We start from the raw sequence: 20,139 nt of genomic DNA on the forward strand, positions 1-20,139 counted from the left end.
TCCCTGATTCCCCTGAGATGTGATCTTATAGGCAAAGCTTCGAAAAACAAAAAGAAACAATAAAAATGGTGCAACAAGGTCCACCCTGCAGCAGAGATTCCTACAGGGCTGACATATTTGCAATGACATCATACTCTTTCCATGTTTCAACACCTCCAAAACAATGGGGCTTACAGGACCGGAGCTGTAAATGCGACCATTGTTTTCTCGAAGATGAATCTTGAAAATAGAAGTGAGTTGCACAGACTAGAAATTAGGTAACTAAAGGATATGAAAACAGATGTTCAGCTGATAGCATCCTGGGGGCGGAAGGTCTCAGAACAGCAAAAAGGTCAGTAAATACAGGAATACATCTTCATGTTAAAACAACAAGTTCATGGGGTATTGCTTTGAGTGAATTATTCATGAATAAGAGGATAATCTACTTTACCAGGGCAATCAACAAGGACAGGTTTAACCTGACAAGGTGAGTCTCTTTAATTGTAAGAATGCACACTTGGTTTTTGTTTTTCTATCTATCTATCTATCTATCTATCTATCTATCTATCTATCTATCTATCTATCTGTCTGTCTGTCTGTCTGTCTGTCTGTCTGTCTGTCTATATATATATATATATATATATATATATATATATATATATATATATATATATATATATATATATGTGTGTGTGTGTGTGTGTATATATACATTTGTTTTGTTTACACCAGCCAGCAGAAGAAATATCAAACATGAAAGTCTCAACAAGGGTAAATGATCACTTCCCTGATTGTTGAAACACCAATTTCCTCTGTTATTCATATACCTCAGAGTCACAGTGCAACAATATCCACTATCTACTTCCTAAGCAACAAAATGAGCCTATAGGTCCCAAACGAAGTGAATCACACTCTTACTAGGAACAGAGTTATAGCTTCATTGAATTGACAGTGTTTAGCTTATCTGAATTCTTATATATAGAAAACAGAAATATGCAAGTTCAAGTCTCTATTTTTGCGTGGTTTTTGTTTATTTAATTATTTTACAAATTAGCATTAATATATATTTAATGCTAATTAAATATATATTTAATTAGCATTAATCAAATATTAATTAATGCTAATTAATATTTAGCATTAAATATTAATTAGCATTAATTAAATATTAACATTAATATTAATATTAAGAGGTATGACTGTTATCTACAGTCATACCTCTTGAATTTTCCACATTTTTTGTTTTTTCTGTAAATTATGGGACAATTTAACGTGATTTACCATCACCACATAGCATGTAAATTGCAAAGTCTAAGAATCTTCTTTGTGCGTCTCTGTTTTGCCCTGTGATGAACTGGTGACCTTTCCAGGTCGTATACCCCACCTCTCGCCCAGTCAGCTTTCTGTATGGATGGATCAATGGATTTTTCTTCCACATCATAAGTATGCATTACTTTGAGTTAATGCTAGTTCAAAAACAATCTTGTTGTACCTGTAATGTACAACAACATTGTGTAATGTGTTGTACCACAATGTGAACAATGTTTGTGGAGTATGAATACATTTGAATGACATTATATATATATATATATATATATATATATATATATATATATATATATATATATATATATATATATATATATATATATATATATATTTTTTTTTTATGTAATGCAGCTCAGTTTCCTGAATGACATTAACTCATTCAAGAAGTTTCTTTACTAACATGTTTGAATCTGTATGTTTTTTTACAATAAAAGCTATTTTACAGACAGAGTAGCTTTCTGGGAAGATTCCACAGAATTGAATTTGTTATTGTCAAGACACTGCCAGACTATTTCTCTGGGGGTCATCCTGAACATGACTGTTTTAAGACCTGACAACATTCCGCCTGTGTTGTGTCACATGGGTGGAGAGACCGCTGTTATTAAGTTATCGGCCGTTCTATCTGCCCTTCAGTCGCCTCGAATTGATCACAGCTGCAGCCCTGCACGAGGCAGTGTTCGGTGCATGTGTGTAAGAGCGGAGGATGCTTTCAGCGGAAAACGGAGTCTCTGTGTGCCACACGAGAACCCGTCTTCGGAATACGCTTCTTCTGCGAGCGTCTTGCGTGACGACCCAAAGGTGAACAAAACGCAAGCCTCTGAACTGAGCTGGAAATTGTGCTCTGGTGCTAATCTCTGCCTCTTCTTCGTTTGCTCGGGGAAGAATGAATACCCAAGATGAAAGGCCAGTAATGGTGAGACTGTAAGCTGATAGGTTGCGTGGATGATGAATGAACTTAGGCTAATCCAGGCGAAAGAAAAGGAGGAATAAAACACAGGCGGTGAGGCAGTTGTGTACCTCTGCTCATGTTCAGAAAACAAAAAAAGCAATCGCATTAGCCCTGGCATTAGCTGCTTCACATCAACATTTAGACAGAGTGAGTATTTCTAACAATTAACGGGACGGGTTGGAGTACTCATGGGTTCTTTTAATAATTCACCACAATGACTCTCTTCCTTTCCTCTGTTGCTTCTTTTAGTCTTCCACAGCCATTTGTTTGAGCACAACCTTCCTCCTGGGGTAGAAGTTGGAAACTTGAATCATGCCGTTCTGCTTGTCGCTGTCGGGCAGAGAGACCAGCGCATTAAGGCAACACTGAGGATTTTCGCAACAGTGAATATCACAATCTCACAAACATCATCTGAGGCAGAGAGGAACTGGCTCAGCTCATAAACTGCCTGTGCTTCTTAGCCAACTGACACTGACTGTCACAAATGGTGGACCAAGCTGAACTGAAAGCAGTGTGTGTGTGTTTTCTGCGCTGTCAACACTGCACAGAAAGAAAAAAAAACAAAAACATACTGGCAGCACTCTCTCAGCATTTTTAAGACAATGTGATGCTTTTTTTTTTTTTTTTTGTGTTCGTCATGCTGCGTTTATTTCAGCATAAATGTCATCAGTCCACACACAATCCCACATAAAAGCAAAGTAAATTCACTTTTTATATGTATTCGGATATGGTGTGGTAAAAATTTAAACGATCTGATGCATTATGTGAAATCGTTTGTGATGAGGCCCTGAGCTCATCTTATTGCTGACATGAGAAGATTCAATGTGTGAAGTGTAAATGTACTCATCAGGATCATATTAACTTAGTATTTACTTGCCAGAATAAACTTCGGTTATTTTTAAAACTAGAACTGGAAGTGTAAGTTTGTGCCTTAACCTAATGTTAATTAAGCTTTGAGCAAGCTTCTGGAATAATTCTACCTGGATATTTGTTGTTCTCATCAGAGATTTTAGGATTCATTTAAATTATCATTGTTACTTTTAGAATTAAAACTTATACTCTTAAGTTTTGAGAATCCAAAACTTAAGTTGTTTGCTGCCTTAAATGCCATAAATTTTCATACTACGTTTTAATTATAGCATAATGGAGAATTGTGCATAATTCAATGTGATAAAAGTGGTTTCAAATTATTTAAGGTTTAAGTACATAACATAAACATGTAAGTGTAAAAAAAAAAAAAAAAAGAAAAAACCTACACTTGTTGCTGCAGGAGGTGGAGGAAGTTCTCAGTCTGGTCCTCTGGTTCTTCTCCATCTATTTCAGCCAGGTAGGTGTAGAGATGCGAGAAGGTATCGAATGGGATCCTCGAAGGGCCACCCTCCTCATCAGTTGTCAGGATCTCACAGGCGTGCTTCATAGAGCTTATAAGAGACTGGGGAACGCCGACGACGGAAGTGCAGACAAAGGAGTTCCATGCAAAATAAGAGAAAAATAAATTGGCAAGAAAATTAATATGCATTCAGCTTTGAAAAGCAATTACATGCCACATGCTACGTGTATAAGGAAATAGACAAGAGCCCAATGATATAAAATAAATAAATAAATGAACGAGTGTAGATCGAGACTGCCCTCATGTGGTTTAAGTGTTCAACAGACTTGAAACGCATCTTTTCCAAAACTACACAGGACTTTCCTGATTCCTGGCTGTTGTTTTCTTTCTTTCTTCTTTTGCAGACACAAACACATCTCCCAGGAATATCTATATGCTGAAATAAATTCTCTTTGATCTGTCTCCAGTGCTGTTTTTCCTAGGTGGAAAAACGATTGGCTTAACTGGAGAAAATTGATTCATGTTAAAAAAAAAAGAAAAAAAAAAGAGGCTGGTTTGTTCCACTAGACGCTCAGACGAGGAGATGAAGAAACACAACAACTCCTAAGGTTCTCCTCCTGTGCTTTAACCTTTAGATTAAGTAAGAAGCAGCATTAGAAATTAGATTTTGCTTTGCGTTAGGCCTCACCCCTCCAAGAGCACTACAGCCCAGGGCAAAAAACTCCATCCAGTTGATTTCCGAACCAAAGCTGCCCAACGACAGCAGAGCCTCCAGTTGTTCCATGGGAAGACAGAGAGCCTTCCATTTCTGCTGCACATCCTCTTTGCTGCAAGTTTCCTTTGGAGACAACTGCGACGGGGCGGGAAAAGAAGAGAGATGCAAATACGTAGGTGAAAACTGTGAGCGTACGTACGTGCATCCTTATTGGAATATCCCAAACAGTAATACAGCACTGCTTTTAGTAGACATGTCTAGTTGCAACGTCAGCATAAGTAAAATCTCAACATAGACGGAAAGAGGGATTTTCATTGAGAAGGTAAAAAAAAATAATAATTTACAACAAGAGTTTTGAGCAAACTCTTCCCACCTGCTTATGGAGGATCTTCAGTAGACCTGGAGTCAGTCCAGTGTCAGTCTTCTGAGTGGCAACATTCATCTCCAGCCTCTCCTTTACTGGAAGACACTCCCCTTTGGCCAGTGCATGAAAGTATCTGGGATGTAGTTATGGCATGTAATAACCACACATTAAATTGATGTAGAGTGTAACAGCGTAAAAATGAGCATGTACACCTCAACCAGCTTAATAATATTTAATAGCTGGATGAATAGAGGAGTTGTACTCATGCACTGTTTGTGACACTTCACCCTGTTTGATCTTTATCTAATTTCAACAATATTTTGATATGAATTTACAGGCAGGGGTGGCTTTCGGTATCTCTCAAAGGAAGCAGATCTTTGTTTTACCTCAATTATTTTTTTTGCACAAAGGAAATTGCAACATGTTGCTCGATTTTAGGTTTTCCTAAAAGCTCTGTAGGTTAACACAGTAGTAGACAGGACAATCCTTAGGGCAGAAAAACAAACACCCTGTATGCTTCCAATTCAGCCAGTATGTTCAACTTTTTATTTATTTAATTATTTTTACTTTGTTAAGAGAAGGCATTTAGCTTAACCACAGAAACTGCGTGGAAGCGTCTGGGAGCTAATTACAGCCTGACAGTAGTAAAGGAGAGAGGTGCTCAGGTGAAAGGTAGCTTTGAGACGCATTTTTGTGAATTATTTGACGCAATAAATAAACCACAGCAAAGTCACACACGTCTATCCAGAATCCCAAACGACGTTGACGACTTTTAACACTTACGCTGAACACCACTGCAGCAGATCTTTGGGCTGTGTTCGGATAGCTGCCTTGGTGAAGCTTTTCAGGATGTCTGGCAGCTCGGGAGGGATGTTGATTTGCTGGGCGCAATAGAATGTGTCTGGAAGAGGCATGCCTATAGTGTGTACACATTGCAATACAGTCAGTCAGGTTAGCAGATAACAAACAAAACCAATAGAAGACGACATGATGACATATTCTTGACTTGGAAGCATGACTAATTTTGTCCACAACGATACATAATAGTATTAAGTAAAAAGTTTAACTATAAGGTAAAGCCACCCGAGTCTATCCAATTAAAAGAAAAAATAGTCATAGGAAAAAATATTACATTTAAATGAGAAATAATATATATTTTTGATCAGTTATTTGCTCAATTCATTTCGGCTTATCTTTTTTCACTGAGACGTTTTGTTATTTTCAGTTATTTCCAGCTGATTGAAACAATGACGAAAAATGTTAAGTTACCGACCTGGAGAATAACGACTGTGGACAAAGACTAAAATTAAAGGCGTTTAAATTAAAGGCGAGCCGAGCGGTTAAAATGCAGCTATTTCAAACATACAGTATTGTAGTATGTCTGTCGCCTGGCAACGGAGTTCTTCTTCAGCGGTAAGGAGTGAAGAATGTTGTCATGTCGCCCTCTTTCTTCCTTCTGCCTGTGTAAAAATCGTGTCAGATTAATACATCGCACTTCCACGGTAATGATTGAGTGAATGTTATACTTTGAGGCAAAATATGGTTCATTATTTCCACGATTAAACACACACGTGTATAGTTTAATTTTTTTTAATATAAATATATTTAAAAGATTTTTGGGCGTGTTCACAGGACAGCTTCGAATTTTTTTTTTTTTTTTTTTTACTTTTGGGAGGGTGGGAATGGACGTGGCTAAATGTAAAGCACATGTTCATCGTTAACTTAAAAACTTCTTCCACAAAATTTACGTCAAAGTTGCTCTGGTGTTGTATGCAAATGCCATGTTGTGAAAAAAGTGTAAGTAAAACAAATAGCACTCTGGAAACCAGTTAAAATATTTTATGGTACAGCTGTCCAGATCTCTCACATTTCTTTACTAAGAAATAAATAAATCTAAACTAAAAAGATCACCAAGAAATCGTGCATAGAATATTAAATGCAATTTTGAAAAATCTATATTAGTTATTACAATTCAGGGGAATCAGATAATTTACTGACAAATATTGTAATTTGAGCTCAAAATCTATTTTTCAGATTTTCAATTTGATTTTTTAGAAATCAAATTGGAAAATGCATCATCATTTCCTACACAATTAATATATCCCTTGTAATCAAAAGGAAAACCATCTGCAAATTATCTTAGAAAACATTCGGCAGAAATTAATCTGTGGCAGCCTAAAATTCAACAAAGTGACACTATAAACAGGCAAAAGATTTTATTATTAAACAGCATGTCAAAAATACAGATCTCCACAGACCGAATAGAAAACAACAATACAACTACAATTATTTGGTAATAACCAAAGAGACACGGACAAAAAGAGACATAGTTCTTAACCCAACGCTCAACGGAAGCATGATAGCTGAGTGACAGGCAGATTTACACATTCATACGATCACTATCAGATCACGTACACCGGATAGTGCAAACTTTATCTAGCACATGTATAAAACAAGCAAGCTGAATATGCTTGAGAAACTGTCAGAATAAACTTAACATTTCATAAGCCCATGGAGGACAAGAAGCACAGTATTTTTCCCCATAGTCTTAACAACACATTGGTGAAGAGGCAAAGAGAAATTCTGTCTATGAGAAATTATCAAACAATTAGAATGCATCTCAGCAAAAACAGATTTTGTGGACATGACATCGGAAAACCCACAAGAGCTTTGTGTTGTTTTAATTTTTTTTCTGAATGTCGTAGCTTTCTTCATTTGATAGAAAAATAAAATGGCATCTTCCTAAAGACACATTGGACAGTCTGGGACCTAAACTCTAGGATCAAATGTTCACCGACACTGGTAGACTCCAACTATACTGTTCCCTTTTCCCTTTATCTCTTTAAAACAAAACAAGCAAAAAAAACTCTTTGGACGCAACTTGAGGGAAGTCAATTGCACAGCAGCTATGTTCTGAAAGACTTTTTGAGGCAATGGAGAGAAAACTACAGTTCATCAGAAAGCACAAAACATGTTTATCTTATACAATAATTAGACAAAACAAAAAATCTCAAAATAACTGAGCAATTTGTTGTTGAACCAACTGTTTTTGCCTTAGCCTTTCTCAAAGCATTGTTACACCACAGACAAAAGTGAGAAACAAACTGTTAGAGGAAATTCTAATGGGCATAATCATGCTTCATAGCTTCATCTCGCCATCTGACACTGTGCTGATGGCATTTGTTGCCTCTTTGCTCACATCAGCTATGGCATAATAACAAAATAATGATAAACAAAACAGGACAAATTATGCCATATTGTCCACAGGATTCGTTCTTTCCAGGTTGAAATAACATAACTCAAAATAGTCTGTTACATGATAGAATCTTCTCCCTCAAAACGATGTTCCTTGTTTTTTAAGGTAACAATTCAACTTAGCACTGTTTCTACACTTTAAAGGAGGCCAACCTGTTCTTTGCTACAAGCCACTAGTTGGTCAAATGCTGTATTATTCTTTTCTTAATCTGTTTCTATCTTTTCCCCCTTTTATTCCCAGCGGGGGGCTTCTTCAGCTGGAGAGCTGGGGTTGTGCCAAAGGCGCCGCCTGGCTGGTTGGAAACGCCAAACGTCAGCCCAGCAGACTGGTTGATGCCGGGGTTGCTGAAGTTGAAGCCGGAGCTGCTGGTGCTGCCAAAACCTAGGGATGCAAGAGGGTCAGACAAAAAGATGACGGAGGAGGTTTCACAGAAATATTTTAGGACACTTCGGACTTCAACGTCTGAATTTAAAACCGACAATATTAGAGATTAAGGTCTGCCCGGGGTGTGTGGACATGCATTCGAACACATTTTGTCGAGGAAAAACGTTGTGAAGCTTACTGGAACATCTTTCACTTCTTAAAAACACTTCATCCTCTATCCGTTACTTAGATTACTAAAGAGCAGAAAACGTAATTAAAAAGAGACAGGTTGTACTTTTATTAGATACTGCGTTTATTAAAGCTTGTTTACTGAGGCATGTGTGATGCAGATTTCCATATACCTGCACTCAGACTGCCCCCTGCAGGCTTATTGGTGGAGGAAAATCCAAAAGAAGACCCCCCAGTTCCAACACCACCAAACCCTGGCCCACCTCCAAAACCTGTGGGAGAGAACAACAAGGAAGTCAGACCGAGGTAGGTGTGCAGCCTGCACTGAGAGCAAACAATGAGCAAACAAGGAGTGTATACACTGCTCAGGAGTGTGTGCACTCCTGAGCAGTGTCTCAGGAGTGCACACAGACAGGCATAAGCAAGCGTAAGCAAAAAAAAAAAACAAACAAAACAAAGGAAAAAACCTCAGCTGGATCATTAAGCATTATGTAGATCTCAGCGTTTAATTTCAGATTACAAAGCAATGTTCTGCAATGCACTGCAAACTTAAGACAAAGGGGAGATGAATGATATGGTCAAGTTTCACAAAATACACTCCTAACCACACCCCAGTCACACCAACACTGTGCGCTCAAACCACCTGCTCCCAAACTCTCAAAGGGATGCTTTTAATTTGCAAAAAAAAAAACCCAAAAAAACGTTTAGTGACAGATTCCTTTTGCAGAATGACAAATTAGAGACACATTTAAGCCAAACCTCTCCATTTGTTTTTTTTGTTGTTTTTTTTCTATCCTGATACGCAAAAACGCAGTGGTTTTTCCTGTGGTGTGAACGCACATTACAGCTGAGAAGGAAGAATAAAGAGCAGAAAGTTGGGGGAATAAGATTCTGAGCCTGCACAAGTCAGGCCTGCCTCCCTCTCTCTCAAGCACACACAAAAAATTTTATAGTTAAAAAAAAAAACAGACAAAAAACATTTGGCATTTGAGAAATTGTAGACTATGCAAGATAATGGGGATATTAGAGGGGAGTATATCCAACATATAACAGGCAGAGGTAATACCTCCAAGTGTAGAAGAGCCCAAACTAGTGCCTACTGCTGAGGCAAAGGGGTTTCCAAACCCTGCCCCCAAAGGTGCCTGGGTGCCTAAGGTACAAAAAGACAGGATTTGTTTTACTTTTATTAATGTGCCTTTAGAGTACAAGTTAAAAACCAAACAGCAAAATTATACTGAAAAAAAAAAGTTTCTAAAACTCCCTCATTAAAAAAATGACTAATTTTTAAAATATAGCAGAAAAGCAGCAATCTGGAATCTGGATCTTTTTTTTTTATTATTTAGGTCTAACCTATTTCAACTGACTTTCACTGATTAGACTTTTTTTAATCTGATAGAGGTAGCAGGTTTGAAATGAACAGAGAATGAATTACAATCATCTCTTACTCTTATCTGATTTTTTTTTTTTTCATTAAACTTGAGGTGCACATGGTGTTGGTTGATGTGCTCGTCAGTGGAAAAATGATAATCCTTAGTTTTGCTGCATTCAATAAGCTGGGGAAAGAAACCGACCAAAGATGATGAAGGGGACAATATATCAATTCATTGTTTGGTCTATTGATTGGTGTATAAATCAGTTCTGCAATGCCTGAACTAATTCATGTATAGTGCAATATAACAGATTTAGCTTTTTTTCCCCCTTTAAAACAAAAGCTACGGTAGCCATTTTTTACAGTTCATAAGTAGAAGTATGATCAGAAAATTCAAGATCTTCTACTACTCTAGATGTGATTATAAACATCAATTCCACTTTTTTCAAAAATGCTACAGCTCCTTATAAATGAAAAAAAAAACCTGATTGCTAGTTCTTTCACTCAGAAACTTGTCCTTTTTCCCTTTTTATGCAGTTGTTTCTTTCTGTACTGCCCGGTTAGCCTCCACTGCTAAAACAACTTCAGTCAAAAAGAAACAAGGACAAACGTTTCTTTGTTTAAAAACTGATTTATTGTCAATTTAAATGCAATTCCACTTACATAAACACAAACATTTAGGAACAGAATTGGCTATTATTTGCTAACTGCTACTGCATTTGACAAGTTTCCAAATCTTCAAGATTTCTGAGAGTGAATGAACTAGCATAAGCCCCTCCTAACAAAATGCACCACACAATTATTGTATATAGTTTATAAAGGCACACCATATTATATATTAATGTATTGTTATGAACAGGCATTGGATATAGGTTTAAACATACCATTATAAGAACTACAGATTACGATAAAACAAAATCTGAAATTGGCATTTGTGATTTAGCTTCAGTGTAAACTGGTCATAAAGAAAACTGTGGAAATGAATGTACAACGTTCTGTAAATTCCCGGAGATATTGACAAGTATAATTTTTATGTTTGAAACTCTAATTAATAATAATAAAAAAAGAAACCTACATGTGATTGTTTCAGGCCAAAAATGTTGGCTATAAAGTATAGAAATACAAAGAATAAGATAGAGAGTAAATTTAAACATAAAAAAATGAGGCTCAGTTTTCTGCACGGTTGTGCCAAACCTGAAGAAAAAGGAAAACTGAGGAGTTTGTCATTAATTAAGCAGGTCAAGAACAGAAAAAAATTCTGACAATCAAAAAAATAAAGAACTTCACATTTTCCCCCTGCATCATAAAAAAAGAAAAAAAGAAAAAAAAACACCTGCCTTACCAATAACATTCAAAACGATAACGGCATTCAAATGGAGAGAACTCACAGACACTCAATATAAGAAATAAGGCCAGTAAATATCCAGTTAAAAACTTCAAAGTCCAAACACCTTATGAAAGATCGGTTCGTGTTCTGCATTTTCAGTGTTATTGCGCCAACTATGACTATGGAAGACGGCGTGTTAAATGTTAATGGAAGAAAACATAAAAATGAATAGAAGATAATATTTTAGCAGTCTGACTTCACAAATGGTTAGGCTTAATAAATAAGGAATGAAATATTCAAAGTTATGTGTTTTTTTTTTCTTGATGCAAAGTGACCATTGAGAAATAGAGTGGCTCACTCACCGCTATGACTAGCAGCAACACTAACACTATTGTGTTCATTGGCTTAGAAAGAGTAGTTGTTTTTCTTACTATTATGCTCACCAGGTCAAAAACAAAAACGTAACCTTACATGGCGCATTGAAACATGGCAATCTGTAAATATGAATAAACAATGAGACCTCCCTGACCTCTCCGTTTCATTTTGGCACCAATCGTAGATCACTGGTAGCTGTGGACCAGCATGAGCAGCAAATACTTTCTTCTAACAATTAAAGAAGCATAAATACGATCTCACCTGACTCGGAACCAGCTGAGACCAACAAAGTGTTCAGTCTAGAAAAGTGAGAATTGTTCATAGGAGGTCATCCAAAGGGAGTACTACTATGTTTAAAAAAAAATAAAAATACATCTGACAGCTTTCAGTGAAGTGAAAGTAATTTTTAAATGGACCAGCCCTGTTAAGCCGACAGTAGCCCTTAGGTGAAACAGCTTTTATCAAGTAACAGTGGTATGGCCTCCAGGCGAGCAACCCTACCAAATGGATTAAAGTGAGAAAGAGAGCATCTTTGTGACTGTTGAGCAGGATTTCCAGTTTAGGCAATTAATTGGTTCGTATTCTAGTCCTGAGTCTTTTTGGCATGTTCCCCCTTCCGTCTCAAAAGATACAAGTCTAAACAATACCAGGTCAACACAATCATTGGGACACCGTCAAGTATTTAGGTAAAACAATATTTTAGAGGTAAGTGCCAGCCAGCAGCACATTTAGTGTTGCGTCTGCTGTGAAACTAAACAACTCTCAATGTTATTCGTAGCTCGCACTAAATTAAGCACATGAAAAACAGATAAAATAAATAGTTTAATAAATACAATGTGTGATTAGGATTAAAGTTTTTTGTTCAGAGAAAAAAACTCATTGAAAAAAGATGACAATATTGCTAAAGTCTATCACTGAAAAAAGGTAATCTCTCACAAATATGCAACAACTTTAAGTGAAAAAACAATCTGGAGCGCATTTAAAACTGCAAGCATCCCCCTATTGGGCAGCAAGAACATACAAGGTTGCAATTACCTAGTTAATCTGTATCAATTCAGCTTTACATCAAAAGAGCAAAAAAAAATGACTGGAAGCAGGCAACAAGGTGGCTTTTTACTCCTACCACACATGTGGATCTCACACACAGCTTCTATCGTTGCAGGAGATGTCTGAAATGTTTCTTTGTGTAAATAGTGAAAAAGCAATGGATTCCTCCTTGGCACGTATGATTAAATGTGGTTGGATTGTTAATACAATTTATACTAAAATTTAAAGCGAGGCTTATTGTGATTCATAAACAGTCCAAGAGCAGCTGAAGATCGTTTTTTGAAAAAGAAAACAGCTGAAGTTTACAGATGTTTGCGTTTCTGCCATTTGTGACATTAGTTCAACTTTTTAAACTCAACCAAGCAATAGCTTTACAAATCTACAGACTATGTTGAATTATCATACATCAGAAGCCCTGATATGCCTGTGTATGCTCACCAGATGTCACTTTTAACATCCCAGATATGACTGCACATATAATAGATGATTGTTATTTGACTTGTAAAATATTTTTTTGTAAAAGAGCTAAAATAAATACTTGAGGATATCACTGAAGACAGACAAAGAGCTGATTTGTTGGGATACTGCAAAGGATTATTAAATCAGCATTATTAATTAGTCTGCTCATGTTGTACCAAAATAACAGCTATATTTGTTTGAAATATTTGATTAAAAAAAACCAACATGTAATTAGGAACCTTAAAAGAACATTTGGGAATTATCTGTTTCCATTAAAAGTGAGCTAAGGATTCACAGTAGCCATTAAGAGCCAGGTTTCTCTGAACAAGGGTTTTTATTTTATGTTTTTTATATATATATATATATATATATATATATATATATATATATATATATATATATATATATATATATATATATATATATATATATATAGAGATTGGGCATTAAAAATAAAACCTAAAACTCTGCTGTTGATCATCTCATTAAAAACTTGACCAACTATGTTTATAAATATTTCTTTATAAAGAAATATTTATAAACACACACACACACACATATATATATGTATATATTTTTTAAAGATTTTCCTTTCCAAAACAGCAGCAGAGCCACGTTGTCCACTCTGCTTAAAATTTCTACTTTGAGTGTTAGAAAGCTTGTACCTTGATCAACCAGAGACCCGTCACCACCCTCATAAGAAAAAGCTGGACTGAAAAATTTAACATTTTAATATATAAAAACATCAACAGCTCGCCTAATTAAACGTAGATCTACAGCTCTGCGCAGTATTTCGATAGCTCAGTCGACAAGTTCATTTGTCATCTAAATATAAATCACAGCAAATTTCTGATCCTAACTCCACCTCATAACATTCACACGTCAGGCTCCTTTGGATTGTTTGAATGAAAGAGGATCCCTAGTGATTTACAAACTGGAATATTTCGTTCTAGGCCTAAAAAAGTAAAGAAATAAATACTACAGGGTCTGGTGTTCATTGTGCACATGTGTTACACTTCCTTACTTTACTTTTTGTAAGGTGCATAAGATAAGTGTCTATAACCCACAAAGTGTTTTTAAATTAGCAACAGGCTAATAAGGCAGCACAAAGGTTTCCTGTCAGAACTGTGCAGCAGATTTTTTTTCCTTTTCATTCTCCCTTTTCTTTGATAGTCACTCATATTTTAGAACCAGCTACATATGTTTTAGTCCAGTTATTTTCAAATAATTCTGCCTGCCATATTTTGAATGTTTTGCTCCCAAAATGTAGTAAATATAAAAAACACACAATCATACCGTCTACAACGCTCTAAGACTTAACAGTCTCCTTTGCCTCATTGAACATCTTAAACAAGGTGAAGATGAGGAGAACTTTCTAAAACTTGAAGGCAGTCAGACCTGGAGTTGGCTGCTGTTGCTGGGTCAACGTGGCTGCCATAGCAACAGCTGCAGCATTGGGTACACTGGAGAACGGGGCAGGTCCGGTTGTGACATGTGGTGCGCTCTGCCATTTCCTGTTGGAGGCTCGTTTGGACTCAAAGATGTCAGTAGAGTCTTCCAGGAAGGCTCTCCGGTAAGAAAGGTACTGATGTTTCAAGATCTATTGTGGAAGAATAATAGTAGTAGAAAAAAATTACTTGCAGATGACAAATCCAAATGATCACATTTTCTTAAAATACACAAACATTTTGGAAAAAAATACATTATACACAAAAATATATATTTTACTGCTGGATCTTTTTGGAAGAAATTCACACATTACAAAAGAAGAAAAAAACTGACCTTAACATTTTCATGGACAGACTGAAGCTGAGCAGCTTGCGCAACAAACGTTTGGTATAACTTCTGCAAGGCCAGAGTCAAATCTGTAAATGGAAAACAGACAAAAAAAAACAAAAACAAAACATTATAATCACATTTTATGTCAATTAATCAACAGGCACAGAAAGCAAAGCCATTTAAAATAACAATGCTGTCCAGATTCCATTCTTGCCTTGAGGGGTGATGTGAGAGCCATTGCTCTGAGTGGTCAGGTGGTTCTCCAGTTCCTCTATCTGCTGCCGGAACTGTTGCAACTGCACCTCAAATTGGTCCACCAGGCTACGAAAATAACTGAACAGGACAAAAAACAGAGGTGAGAACCGGCACAACAGAGGAACGAGGTTCTGCTTGTCATTTGGTAGTCAAATGCTCTAGCTGCATGACACCTTCACACAATTTTACAATCTACAATTCAAAAACATTGGTGATATAGAAATTAATTTGCTTACAGTCAAATTAATGGCTGCAAGCCATGCATTCTTGCACTGGATTTACTTAATAACTCACTCTGATGGAGCCGTGTTTTCATGCTGAAGTCCAGGGGGCGTCTTTTGTGTGCGCAGTGCTATGTCAGCATTTTTAAGCTCCTAACAAACCAAATAAGAATAGTCAACCAGTTGCATCATCACTCTGCCCTCATTGTCCACAGAGGAATATGCAACATTAACTAATGACACCCTAGAAAATTAGAATTGGCATTAGAGCACAGATGAATATTTGTTTCCATCAGATTCATCCTACAGTGATTTTTTTTTTTAGAAACAGCTAGTGCATTTTCATTAGTTTTATTTTTTCCCCCTTTTACCTGTGCTGTCTCCAACTTCAGTTTGTCAATAGCTAGAGCTTGGCGTTGCAGACCGCTGGCGCAGACAGAGAGAAGTTGTTTGAGGCTCTTGATGTCATCTTGGACTTTAGAAATAGTCTTCGATGACATCCTGCTTATGTCTTCCTGAACCTGCTTCTGCTCTTTCACAAATTTTCTGTTAAAGTAGATAGAGAGCTGATACTTAGAAATCTCTTGCAAATGACAAATCAACATTTAAACATTTTTGTTGATGTTCCTACATATATCAAGTACTTACTGAAAATTTTCAACATCTTGGCAAATGAACGGTGGCAAGTTCTCATCTTTTAAAGCCTTGCTGTCCCTAAGAGAAGAATTTACATTTTCTTAATAAATGCTAATAAGGTAAACATCACCATGACAAATGGCTGTTGAGTGCCTTTTTCATATTTAAAAATGCTTTACCATCAAGTAAAAAAAAAAAATTATTTAACACAATTAGTTAAGTAAGACATACTGTGCATTGGTTCCTGATGAGGTGTCACTCTTATTCTCAGAGGAAGTGCTGAAGTCAACTCCACCCAGACCAATACTTGGAGCAGGAGCAGCTGATGCTGCTGCTGTAGAGGTAGCCAATATTGACCCCAAGGTAAGCCCGGTTCCTCCTCCAAGAGTCTGACCCAAACCTGGAAAACCAAATTTAGAGCAGCTTTGAACATTATGAAACACATTTAAATGTATCCTCATTCATTACGTCGTCCAAACCAACAAAAAAACGTTTACATACTCCCGCTTAGATACTCCCGGCCCACCTGAGGTTCCAGTGTTGGAGAAGAGACCACCGCCTAGGGACGGCACCGTTGAGGCTGCCGAGGAGGTTGTCGTACCACCAAGACCGAGCGTGAACCCCGTGGCTGAAGGCTGCTGTGGAGCTGTCGATGTCAGGATGGAGCCAAAACTTAAACCCGCCCCAGTAGTGGAGGAGGTGGTGGTGGTGAGCGAAAAAGGAGTTGCAGACGCAGTGGGCTTGTTGAAGGCCAAACTAAAGCCGGTGGCTGCAGATGTAGTGGCAGGGGCGCCTAAAAGACCGTTTACATGAAGATTAAAAGAAAAACAAAAAGAAAAAAAAACTAACTTAACCCTCTGATGCGTGAGTGATTATACAGTCTTCTGTGAGTGGGTCCTTTTTGACCCGGGTTACAATCAATGTGTTTTTATGCTACTTTTGTCATTTTGATTAAAAAATGTTTTGTATAATACTTTCTACTGTGTTTTATTTCACACAAGTTATTTCATGTTTGAAATATTTTAATTTTTCACTTTTTTAAACGTTTTTAGAACAATTTGTAGAGCAAATTTAAAACAAAATGACAACAGCAGCAATTTTACAACAACAATGATGAAATGTCAATAATGGACAATGTTAACATCCATTATGTGTGTGTGGGTGTGGGCATGTGGGGGGGCTGCAAAAGAGTACATTTCCTAAAACTAGCTAGCTAACATTACTGTTTCTATTCTATTATGCTATGTGTATCACACATGTGAGTGTGTGTATGTGTGTGATTTATCTATCCATCATTTATCCGGAGTCGGGTCACGAGGTCAGCAGCCTAAGTAAGGAGGCTCAGAGTTCGCTCTCCCCCAGCCACTTGTTCCAGCTCCTCTGGGGGAACCCATGGCGTTCCCAGACCAGCTGAGAAACATCGTCAGCGTGTCCTGGGTCTTCCAAAGGCCTCCTCCTGGTGGGACGTCCCAGGAACACCTCACCAGAGAGGCGTCCAGAAGGCATCCTGACCAGATGCGGAGTCACCTCAACTGGCTCCTCTCGACGTGAAGGAGCAGCGGTTCGACTCGGAGTCTCTCCTGAATATCTGACCTTCTCACCCTATCTCTAAGGGAGAGCCCAGTCACTCTACAGGGAAAACTAATTTTGGCCGCTTGTATCCGTGACCTCGTGTTTTCGGACATGACTCAAGAGCTTTGATTTTTGGCTCAGCTCTCTCTTCACCATGACAGATTGGTACAGCGCCTGCTTCACTGCAGACGCTGCATCAATCTGCCTGTTGATCTCCTGCTCCATTTTCCCCTCATTGATGAACAAGATCCTGAGATACTTGAACTCCTCCACTTGGGGCACGACATCCTCCCCGACCCAAAGAAGGCACTCTATACTTTTCTGGCTCATTTATTTATGCATTTATTTCTATAGCTATGAATTTTTATTTTATTTATTGAGATGATAAAAGAAAGATCCTTGAACACATTGATCAACAGGTTTTGCATGTCATTCAGCACACTCTCTCTCTCGGTTTTCTCATTCAGGGTGTCAGACACACACAGACACGCACACACAAATAATAAAGACGCACAATAAAGTACAGGTGGTAATGTTACCTATTTGGTCAAATAACTAGTGTTGGGTAACTTTGAAGAAGGCTAATATGTTGATTTGTGACAATAACGCTGTCACAGTACTCATGATTGACACAAACACATTTGTGAGATAAAAAATAAAGATAATACTAGTATGTAAGAGTTCTTGCTATGTAAACTAATATTATTCAGGGGTGACACTTAGGTCTTAGTGTGTTTGGTTCACAAAAAATGTTTTCCTGACAGTAACAATTGGTAAGAAACAAAGATTCCCATTAAATTCCATAGGAAATGAATGCGGGTCATTTTGGACCCACTCACGGAAGAATGGGGTAGTAACATAAAACATGCCATTTCTTAAAATGTATAAAAGGTAAATTAAAAAATTTGAATTGCATGATATCAGTAGCATGTTTCTTGAGGAATACCTGAAATATGAAGTGATGAAAACTTTTCATTACAAAGATATTGCAAAAAGATGACCTCACCGGGTCAAAAAGGACCCAGTTACGCATCAGAGGCTCTAAGCTTAATGATAAATCAAACCTTTAATTTTTTTTTTGTATACATACCTAATGTAAGACCTGTGGCGGCAGCAGAGGATGCTAAAACAATAAAATTCCAATGACGGTTATTACATGATGGATAACTTTTAAAACAATTATGTCAACAACTTCTTGTAATTTTCTGCAATATAAAAGTAATGCTTACTTGAGGCAGGTGTGTTGAAAGAGAAACCTCCCGCAGGTTTCTGAGCAAAAAGAACACCTCCAAGACCAAGAGATGGGGTGCCACTCGTGGTCGAAGCAGGGGTGGCAGCTGCTGTTCCCAGAGGAGTCCCAAACGAAAGGCCACCGGCATTGGCTGCAGGTGTACTTTAAAATAAATAAATACATTTAGTCAACCATTTGCCTTGAATAATAATAATAATAAATCTGATTAAAACGAAGTCTGTTATCTGCACAGTAATCAACCCTTCTGTGCTGCAAAATTAAACATTAAACCAATTAAGAGAAAACTCTGAAAATAGTTGTAAAAACTGGTTGGGTAAAAATAAAAATAAGAACAGTCTATAATGACGAGCTTTCGTTTATATAGATGCATCAGTTTATTTTTGCACATAAGTAGTAGCACAACCAAGAAATCTAAAACTAACAAAAAAAAAGATGAGGAAACATATTATACCACGCTTTTAGCTAATCCCGTGCTAAGCAGAGTTCTGGAGTGTAACATACTTTGGATTTACAATAAAAAGTAACGCACGCTTTCTACAAAGTAAAAATTAAACAATGCTAACGTTAGCCACGTCGGCTATTTAAATATATGTATTACCTTGTGACACCACCAAATGTGAATCCTCCACCCGTGTTGGTGGAGCCCAGATTCCCACCGCCAAAGTTAAAACCAGACATTTTGCTATAAAAGGTAAACAATTTGCATTAATAAGCCGTAGGATAGAGAGCTCAAGCGTTAACTGTTAGCAAGCGTCAGTTAGCTCGCATGCCCGCGCGAGAGCAAAATAAGCGGTCTTATCTTTGCTCAAAACATTATAAAATGAGAATGTCTTATCTTCCCAGTGACTCCGGAGCTATTTCACTTCTGAATACTGATATTTTACTCCATACGGTATTGTTCTTACACTCAAAAAAGCTATAAATATCGTACTTTCCGCATGGTATTACTTTTCTATTGCCCGCCTGGTATTTCCCGAATGCAAGTGCATTTTGGGTATTTTTTTTTTAACTACATTGCCCATCGTTCCCACTTTACTTCCGGTTAAAGATTGTACATGCGCAGAAATGCCACCGTTGGTGCAGTCATGACAAATCTTATTCCGACATAGTTTTCCAAATAAAAACTACAACTTTTCTACCTTAGAAAAGTTGTAGTTTTTATTTGGCTTATCGTGACGTTAAAATGAGTTAGGAAGAAAGCACATTTAAGCAAGTCACTAATAGATACGTTTGGTGGAATTAAACTAAATTATATACATAGTTTGCGGGCATTGTCTCAAGACAGCTTTTTAATGTTGCTCACTGAGTCGTGGAAATCTTAGTCATTAGTTATTATTATTATTATTATTATTATTATTATTATTATTATTATTATT

At 37.1% G+C, this 20,139-nt stretch overlaps 2 protein-coding genes and 1 long non-coding RNA gene across 6 annotated transcripts in view; all 3 read right to left on the minus strand.

The window, feature by feature from the left end:
• LOC148153362 (uncharacterized) overlaps positions 1-20,139 on the minus strand; it is an 88,350-nt gene that overhangs the window by 25,840 nt on the left and 42,371 nt on the right. The gene's annotated exons all lie outside the window — the stretch shown is intronic.
• ropn1l (rhophilin associated tail protein 1-like) lies at positions 1,636-6,780 on the minus strand. Its single transcript, XM_088001189.1, has 5 exons — positions 5,447-6,780; positions 4,673-4,796; positions 4,273-4,434; positions 3,511-3,686; positions 1,636-2,584 (listed from the first exon to the last, which is right to left on the minus strand). Exons 1-5 carry the CDS (start codon positions 5,575-5,577, stop codon positions 2,500-2,502), a joined length of 678 nt encoding a protein of 225 aa, XP_087857315.1. The 5' UTR covers positions 5,578-6,780; the 3' UTR covers positions 1,636-2,499.
• On the minus strand, positions 6,865-19,775 carry nup58 (nucleoporin 58). Of its 4 annotated transcripts, none has more exons than XM_088001187.1 (15): positions 19,695-19,742; positions 19,362-19,445; positions 18,741-18,904; positions 18,602-18,634; positions 16,466-16,732; positions 16,171-16,339; positions 15,952-16,017; positions 15,675-15,849; positions 15,377-15,456; positions 15,042-15,160; positions 14,831-14,913; positions 14,447-14,648; positions 9,538-9,621; positions 8,645-8,743; positions 6,865-8,300 (listed from the first exon to the last, which is right to left on the minus strand). In XM_088001187.1, the coding sequence occupies exons 2-15, from the start codon at positions 19,439-19,441 to the stop codon at positions 8,134-8,136; spliced, it is 1,788 nt and encodes a 595-aa protein (XP_087857313.1). In that variant the 5' UTR covers positions 19,442-19,445; positions 19,695-19,742; the 3' UTR covers positions 6,865-8,133. The 4 variants fall into 4 exon arrangements, with proteins under 4 accessions (XP_087857313.1, XP_014837158.2, XP_014837159.2 ...); XM_088001188.1 differs by adding an exon at positions 8,482-8,536 and having other exon boundaries at positions 8,170-8,300; positions 19,362-19,775; XM_014981672.2 differs by having other exon boundaries at positions 19,362-19,774.

The sequence above is a fragment of the Poecilia mexicana genome, unplaced genomic scaffold, assembly GCF_051168715.1.
Source record: "Poecilia mexicana isolate PSO_F unplaced genomic scaffold, ASM5116871v1 scaffold_20, whole genome shotgun sequence".
NCBI classification, from domain to species: Eukaryota; Metazoa; Chordata; class Actinopteri; order Cyprinodontiformes; family Poeciliidae; genus Poecilia; species Poecilia mexicana.

What these genes read in the sequence shown, in the direction of transcription:
- ropn1l (XM_088001189.1), bottom strand. Translation starts at nt 5,577, where the DNA reads ATGCCTCTTCCAGACACATTCTATTGCGCCCAGCAAATCAACATCCCT. An exon ending in CTGCTGCAGTGGTGTTCAGC is followed by an intron (nt 4,797 to 5,446) that starts GTAAGTGTTAAA and finishes ACTACATCCCAG; the next exon opens with ATACTTTCATGCACTGGCCA. An exon ending in CACCTCCTGCAGCAACAAGT is followed by an intron (nt 2,585 to 3,510) that starts GTAGGTTTTTTC and finishes TCTGCCCGACAG; the next exon opens with CGACAAGCAGAACGGCATGA.
- nup58 (XM_014981672.2), bottom strand. Translation starts at nt 19,441, where the DNA reads ATGTCTGGTTTTAACTTTGGCGGTGGGAATCTGGGCTCCACCAACACG. An exon ending in GAAAACACGGCTCCATCAGA is followed by an intron (nt 15,161 to 15,376) that starts GTGAGTTATTAA and finishes TGTCCTGTTCAG; the next exon opens with TTATTTTCGTAGCCTGGTGG. An exon ending in GGGCTCTTCTACACTTGGAG is followed by an intron (nt 8,744 to 9,537) that starts GTATTACCTCTG and finishes TCTCTCCCACAG; the next exon opens with GTTTTGGAGGTGGGCCAGGG.